This window comes from Temnothorax americanus, unplaced genomic scaffold (assembly GCF_048541705.1).
Source record: "Temnothorax americanus isolate GAGA-0224 unplaced genomic scaffold, ASM4854170v1 Scaffold2, whole genome shotgun sequence".
Classification (NCBI taxonomy): domain Eukaryota; kingdom Metazoa; phylum Arthropoda; class Insecta; order Hymenoptera; family Formicidae; genus Temnothorax; species Temnothorax americanus.
In genome coordinates, this window is record NW_027509338.1 from 388237 (window position 1) to 396908 (window position 8672).

The 8672-nt window shown below is 36.8% G+C and overlaps 1 protein-coding gene across 1 annotated transcript; it reads right to left on the minus strand.

The window, feature by feature from the left end:
* Positions 1-4455: 4455 nt before the first annotated feature.
* Positions 4456-8447, minus strand: LOC143897176 (uncharacterized). Its single transcript, XM_077405572.1, has 2 exons — positions 7848-8447; positions 4456-7336 (listed from the first exon to the last, which is right to left on the minus strand). The coding sequence occupies exon 2, from the start codon at positions 7037-7039 to the stop codon at positions 6074-6076; it is 966 nt and encodes a 321-aa protein (XP_077261698.1). The 5' UTR covers positions 7040-7336; positions 7848-8447; the 3' UTR covers positions 4456-6073.
* Between the last annotated feature and the right edge of the window lie 225 nt (positions 8448-8672).

Below are 8672 nucleotides of genomic sequence, written 5' to 3' on the forward strand. Positions count from 1 at the left end.
GAAAAAAATATAATGGCAACTTTTGAAGCACTCGTAACAACAAATGGGGGTGACAAAGTATACTGGCGAGAGGGAGGGAAAGAGAGAGAAAGAGAGGGAGGAAATTTGACAAGAAGCGAAAGGATGGGGATAAAACCGGGGGTGGAAAATGTTTCGGAAGGGTAGTAGCGACGTCTACTTTGTAACTGTAGACCAATACAGCGTACGGTGAAAGCGGCTCCGGATATCATATTCCAGGATGTGCATTAGAGGCGTTGAGTCGCCCGCCGTCGTATATAGCCATCCCGTATCCCATCGTCGGCGAGCAACTAAATACAACAACGGGATGGATGACTTGGAGGTTGATGTCGGGGGTTAACGGCTTTCTCGACGGCGGCGAACCACTTTTCAGTCGCCTTTCTCGCCCCCTCGAAGTGATAGGAGAGAGGAATGGGGGAACGGGGCCGGTTCTCCCTGCTTTCCCCTTTTTGCACTCGAGGATCTATCTCTCTTTCTCTCTCTCTCCTCCAACATTGCCTCGCACAAAAGCTGATATCAACGATATCGCGGTCGTTTCTCCGGCCGAGGTGCTTCGTATATGCAGCGCTTGATAAATGGAAATTTTGAAAAGGACCCATTAATCGTGACTGCGAGCTGAAAAATTGAGTAGCCCTACGAGAGAGCGATCTATGCCAAAGAAAGTGATTTCTGAAAAACAGATTATTACTAGGAAATTTATATTAAAAGATTTTCGTTCTTTTCTCTAATTGATTGTGTTCATGATGAGCCCAGAAACTGTACATTTATGAATATAATTTTAAACGTGTCAACTTCATTATATATATATATATATATATATATATATATATATATATTCCGAGATAACATACATGAGAAGAGGAAAATCTCTCTCTCTCTCTCTATCTCTATTAGATTTATGTTATCTCTATCGTATTTATTTACTGTCGTGATATTTTTATTGCATTTTGATTCTTTTCATGTTCTTTTAAATTATATGGGATAGTTCCACTCTCTCAGTATTACTCGATTGGGTATCTTAATTGACAAATTGGATTAGTATGAGTTTTTTAAAAAGATAAACAGCAATAGTATACCAATCACGACTCTTATGCTTTGATGATTTCTTTTCTTTTAGTTTGTCTTATCGCGAATGAATTTTTAGAGAACTTGTGGCTCTATATATAGAACTACAGCGAGTAATTGCACGAAAAGGATACTAAACTACTAAGTTGATTAAAGTTTAAATTTAATGTAAACGGTTCTTTTTAATTCAAAGATTTGTTTCTTTTAACTGTTTACACGATTCTTTTCAGAACTACCAAATTATTTAATACAGGAACGCTCGTGCACACGCATAATTTTGTTATCAGTAAAATAAGTTGAACTTTGAGAAGTTATTTTTTCAATTCTATTCGCTTATTCTCTTTCCCACGTTTCTTTCTATTATATTTACACATTTTTATGTGAATGTATTATACTATATATGTGTATACCTATATTTTATCTTTCATTACTGTTTTGCTGCAGAGACGTTTTTTTTTTTACGCACCGCGGAGGCTAGGCGCACCACCATGTCACTATAGAACGGCTTTCACGTTTTTCCCATACTCTGCTTCGTTTGAAAATTCCACATTTATTTATTCTCGACGCGGCACAATGTCAGCGAGGAACGAGTAAACTGGTTTCGCGCCGTGTCCCAGCCGTGCTCATTGTAGACTCGGGCTGTAAATAATACCCGGCAAAAAGCCGGGCCCGGTCTGCCGCGTCGCGTCGCGACGCGCGCCTCATTTAACACATTCGTCCAGCGGTAATTATTAAAGCCACGATGATTTTAATCCCCGGGAACGCGCCAGAGAGGAGAAAAAAAGGAGCAGCGGGCTGTGCGCAGCACGTACTGTGCCGGTGGCACAGCTCTGGAGAAGATTCTCCCCCAGAGGGTGCAATCTCCAGAACTGAAATAGGGGCGGTTGAAATGGTGCAATTTACATTAATGCCTTACATAAACTCGTAAAAGGATGTAATACATGTTGAACTTGAATCCATTAGGGCTCACCTTTGGAATTCCCTCTTCTGGTCCGACCGTACCAATTTTTGAATTTTATAATTTTATTGAACCGCTTAGTTTTTCTTAATTAAATAAATGCAATTGACTGCACGCGAGAACACGTATTAATAAATATCTGATTCGGTACTATATCAGTAAACTGAAAAGAAAAGGATTATGCGATCTCTCTTTCTACAGTTAAGTCTCTAGCATTTAGTGAAACGCCATTTCAACAAATTACGAGATGTGGTCGCGGGGTACCGCCAAGGTGTCAGACTCGGACTCCATGCGTCGTCATAAAACGAAAAAATTATATAACTACTTGCGGTTAATTTTTTCGAGCACGGTAAAATTAAACGTAGCGGTGGATTATGTCGCCTGATGGCATCGACCACGGCTCGAGTGTCTCTATAAATGCACAGAGTGAATGCGGGTCTGTGAGAAGAAACTGGGTAGCTTTTGCTGAAGCAGTCGCTGGCAAGTGGCCTTGCATATCCACGTACAGAACTCCCTTTTTCTCGTTCTCCTCTTTTACTTTCTCTCTCTCTCTCTCTCTCTCTCTCTCTCTCTCTCTTTCTTTTTCCTAAGTATAAAGTAGTGCTGCTGCTGCTCGGCTCGGTCGACAATGTGCCTTCCAAAGGAAGAGAGAAAGATGAGCGTAATGACTAAATAAAATATGGGACGACAGATAGCCGCCCCGTTTATGTCAGCTTTGGTCTCCACATTGTGCGTGTGTCGATCTGGCTTGGTTTCGTGGCCATTTCACACACGTCGCGTGGCCAGCAGAATAAAATCGCGTACATCATCTAAATAAATCTCTTTCTTCTATGTATCGAGGAAAGCTTATCACGATTTCGATTAAAGTTTAGATTTGAAGGAATGTCGCAAGGAATATTTTTTGCGAGCTAAGAAATTAGACATTTGAATGATTAAAAATCAAATTTCCTTAAAATTAAAAAAATTCTTTTTTTCTAGATTCGATGTCTCGTTTAAATGTCTTCGACATATGTTTACCCCATATTTTAGAAATTAAAGCGTCTCCAAGCAAATACCATAATTCCTACACACACACACGTTATTTTTATCAATACTCTACATCTGCGAGATTTAAGTATTGTAGCTCGGAGAACTGCTGATCGCAATAAAAGTGTATCATTAACGCGAACGCGAACCGTTGTGTTATTTGCAACTATCAAATCAGATAGAGGTCGAGCGAAACTGCGAGTTACGTCTCTCATCCTCGATCGTAAAGTTACTCATTTCACCGCTTTAATCATTCGCCGTTTCAGCCGAGAGACTTTCGTCCTCCCGAGGGAGCTCGCCCCTCCGCCCGCGCGTCTGGATCTCGCCAGAAGAAGATGCGAGATGAGGGGAAGGCGACAGAATCGGGACCGCATCTCTGAAGTGAGGATCCGCAGGGGAAGGGTTTGAAGAAAATGAAACGAATGGAGGAACGTGACGGTCGTAGAACGAGTCGGTACACGCGTTTCCGAGCCTCGTCGCGTCATTCGCGCGAAAAGAGCGGAATCGCCGCGTGCGAGGAAGCTTGCAAAGGCGGGCAGGGCGGGGACGAGATGGGGGTTGGTGGGAGGGGGGGGGCGAAAAGAAAATCGCTCGACGGATCACAGCCTGCTAATTAAAAAAAACTCGGCGTCGCGACGCCCCAACTCGCTCCCGCGCGAAAGGGTGGCGGCCGCGCTTCCCTTTTTGCGAGGCAGCAGCGTAAGAAACCTTTCGCCTTCTCCCTTTCATTTCCCTGTCGGCCTACCACCCTCTTTCGTTCGCCACCCTTTCACGCGCGCCACACACCTGTCTCATCCAATAGCCAATGAATTACGAGAGCCCATCTCTCTTTTCCCGAGGAACTCCGTGTGCGGTCTCTCTTTCCTCTCACGCGTCCACGCAGACCGATCGAGAGGAAGGGTAAAAATATATATATAGGGATCCCGTGTATGTTGCGTTATCCTTTTCACACCCTTCTTTCAAAGGCTTCCACCCTTGAAGAAGAAGAAAGCAAAAAAAGGATTCTCCCTTTAGGATCCTCTTTAAAGGGAAATCTCTTAAACCGATTATACTATATAATAAAAGAGGCGCATCATTTTTGCGCGAAATTATGACGTCGATCTCGATTACCGTGTATGTCAAAGACTGATGATTTTTGTAAGATATCCATGTATAGCACCATGAAGAGTAAAAATACTTTACTCGTTATTTGCAAAGTTGAAGGAGAAAGCAACATTTATTTAACCATGTACGTACGGAACTATGTTGAATAAAAATCGTGTTACGTGACAGTTATACTTATATATTTATAGAAAACTAAAACATATTATGAGTTAATACATAATAAAAAGATTCATTATATAAATGTTTGTCATTATTCTTACAAATAATAGATAATCCAAATATTATTTGATCATTAATAATTCAATAAACACTGTTGTTTGAAGAAAAATATATCTTTATCAATTATAAATTACAAATTACATTTTTCTTCATTATCTGTCGTTCGAATATAATTTTGCTCGTTCCAGATTTTTTACTCTAAACTCGGATCAGTAATACATATAACAACGATACTTCTCTCAATACTTTAAAGACAGTCTATTGGAAACTCATTTAAGAGATAATCGTAATGTAAAACTGTAGTATCTTATACTGCAAGAAACGCATCGGTGTGTAAAACAATTAGGAAAATTTTATAAGTATATTAACAATAATAATGTCACACAATTGATTGATACTATTAGACACTGATATTTAAACATTAGTTATCGAATAAAGATTAATATAATAAACATCGTTTATATACAAAAATACATCATTTGGAGCGTTCAGTTATTGGAACGAGCTAGATGCAATCTTTAAAGAAGATTACGAAATGTCCTCAAGTAATTATTTCTAACTAAAAAATTAGAATGTTATACAACTTTTATATATGTCGACAGATTGCCTAAAGATTAATTTTACACAAGTCATTTTTTAAATTATTTTCAAAATTTATAGGAAAAAAGATGGATACGTTAATTGATAAACGCAACTTTTTAAAGGTTAATAATTCTATCACATAAATATTTTGGATATTTTGGTCCAATGATTATCGATTTTATGATGATTACATTCGTAGAAAATAAATCTTAAAAATAGCTATTTATATCTGAATTCGTAAAACATGATCAGTTAGATATTGATAAATGAAATGTGACTCATTGAATCAAAGATAAACCTAGAAAAGCGGCTAGTGGAAGGAAAATTGTTACATACATAAAAATATAAGCGCGCAAGCATTTACACACAATATATATACATGTTAAATATAAAATATATGTATATACATATCACACACAATAAATATATATATGCTCACACACACACATACACATCCTCATTTAAGTGTGTGTACTGCATATGTATGTATATATATAATATATATATATATATATATATATATACATATGTATATATGTATATGCATATGAGCACGTAACATGCACAGTATATTAAAAAGTGCACTTGATAGTATTATATATACATATATTATATATTAAATATTACATATACACACACATATATATACATACTCTCTTTTTCTCTCCCTTTCTTTCTCACATACACACAGATATATTACATATTAAATGTGCATGCATGAGCATATAATGCTTTTATTTGTACCCTATGTAACTCAAAAGGAAAAAATTGTAGATTATATGTAACTATTATTTATATTTTATAACATTTATGAGTAAGATATGCTCATCGATGCCTGAGGTAATTCTACTTTTCAATCAAGCGGAAATTAGCGGAATTTTTAACGCAGGGTGTCTATTAAATTTTTTGCAGTTACAATACTTCTATCTGTTTATCTTTATTCCATGAGTCTTTTTTTATTATGGTCTAATTTACAAGCTAGAAAATAGCATTTCTTTTATTAAACACTTTTTTGCAATCGCAAACTGATCTGATTTCCGTCGTTTATACCTGTGTCGATAACCATCGTTCCTTGTTAAATATTAAAATTTCTTTAAGTATTTATATAGGATTATTATTTGGTTGAGATAATTTTATTTTGCAAACAGTTGGGATTTTTGCAAGTTCGCTGTCGTGTCGTTTTACGAATTCATTCAGCCATACACGGTCCGCACACTGATTTGTGTCCCATGAAAGAGGATATGGATTTATCTGGCCCCACGCTCTTACATAAGCTAGCAATTTTAATTCTTCCAATACGCACGATACACAATCGCAAAATCCTTTTTCTGCTAGTTCTTTTACTTCTTTCAATAACGATCGTTCCTCCTCCATTGTAAAAATTTTTTCAGGTTCCTCCCCCAACTCCAATTCTTCAGATTCCTCCTCCAATGTAAAGATTTCTTCAAGTGGGGACCGTTGTCGGTTCGTCGTCTCTTGAAATAATTCGGCTTCGCAAATAGGTGACAATTTTAAAATTTCATCTCTGTTTCTTTCTTCAAAGCTTTTCAGCCAGTCACGTCCCGCCTGTTTGTCCGTATCCCACGACTCTGGATAATATTTCTCCATTTCGCGAGCTATTCTATAAGCTTCAACTGCTATTTCTTTCATTATGCAATTTTTGCAAATGCAATTCTTTTTTATCAGTTTTATGTATGTCAGTATCGCTTGTTCTTGCCCAAGTGTAAACATTTCTTTAGATGAGGAATAATGTTGCTCACTCATCAACGCCTGAGTAAATTCTGCTTTACAAATTGGGAAGAATAATTCTGTAATTTTATCGCTGTGTCTATTTTCAAATTTTTTCAGCCACTCTGAGTTTGTCTGCTGATTTTTATTCCACGATTTAGGATATGGCCTTTTCTTTTCACGGGCTACTCGATAAGCTAAATTTTTTAGCTCGTTCATCGAACAAGATACGCACATGCAAAGTGATCGTCTACCTTTAATTATCCGCTCCAGTAATGACACTTCTTCCTCCTCTGTGAAAACTTTTGATGTAGATACATTTTTTTCGTCTTCGTCCATTTTCTTTTCGTGGATTATTATAACTCGCAAATATTTTCAAGACAATAACAAAGATGATCTGTTCGTCGACGACTGGGGGATGTCGTCTTTATTCAGTAAAATTTCCAATTCTAATGTATTTGCAGGATGACTGCTCCGTCATGTGTCTCAACAATAATTATTTCCCCTCAATTATGAAAATACTTTGAATATATTCCTAATACCGTGTGCACACACACGTTTCTTGTCCCGCGTCTACAAAGATGACTTTATTTTACTTCAAAATGCTTCTTTATGTTCGCTGTACCTTTGGATACTCTATAAAAAAAAGAAAAATGTATCAAATTGTATCAAAATAAAAGTTTTATAATTATATATAAAAAGTTATAATATCGTATAAGAGGAAAATCGTTGGATGTTTACAGTATATATTTTATCCATGACTGTAGACACTCAAAGATATGGTCGGCGTCAAAATGATTCAGCTCTCGTTTAGTGGTTCTACTAACGCGTGTTATCTGACATTTGATAAGAGAAAACTGTTTCCCACTTGTTCTAAAAGACAATTTTTCCAATGGATATCGGATCCATTTGAAGGACTGTCCAAAAAGAGTGTCTCAACCATTTTAACACGACGCGTCACCGAGAGAAAGAAAATGGAAAAGACAGAAAGTAAAACAAACCAAACTTCATAAACTTATAACGTATAATTATATTGTATAACTTCAGATCTTAATTATTTTCTAATATGTATAAATCTTTTCATAGATATTCCTTAACGAATAATTAGAAAGATTTAAAAATGTATAAGACGTGTGTATACGCTTACGAGATAAGGCGGCAAATTAATTTTGCTGATCAGCTGAACGCAGCACGTATACGTATGAACGGACAGCGAGTGAAATGTTGGAAAGGTAACTAGAGGTTCTCTTAATATGTACAATACGTCTATACAACACGTGTATTCTACCTTACGTATCTAAAAACATATTTTCGCTCGCCTCTGTTTATTTGGTATGGGGACGAAGGTTATTCGAATAGATAACTAATGTTGTTAGGATTGCTCGTTCTATATCCTAATACATCAGATAACGTATATTTTGCTGTTCTATAGGAACGGTAACTGCTCGTAATCTTGAAGAAGCATGCGCACGCGAAGCGAGAGATCGACGAACTTTGAGGAACCTTCAAGGGTCAATTAAATCGTTATTCGCAAATTAAGTTTTGTAATTATGAGTGGGCTTCGAGAAGTGGTCCCGACGTAGAAGGGTTGGTTGGTTGATCGGTAGTTGGGGATTGCAACCGACGTAACTCGAACTTTGCAACTTCTCAGTCGCTTTTTGTACAACTTTTCTCGTTAAGATCGCGATTATAAATTTTTGACTCGAAGCCAAGTATTTCCGACAGACGTATATAACGACACATGCACGATTTCTTTATAAAGAATTTAAAAAAATTCATGAAGAACTATAGTTATTGTCACGTATACGTGTATACATATATAGTTTAACCATAAGTTGTATTCGTGGAATAAGGAAAGCGTAACGGGCTCCTGAAAAATGGAGAAAATTATTTTTATTTATTTTACATAATCAAATATAAGAAAGAATTATATCAAATGTCAGAAGTATATCGTTTATATGTTGATATTGTA

What these genes read in the sequence shown, in the direction of transcription:
- LOC143897176 (XM_077405572.1), bottom strand. Translation starts at nt 7,039, where the DNA reads ATGGACGAAGACGAAAAAAATGTATCTACATCAAAAGTTTTCACAGAG.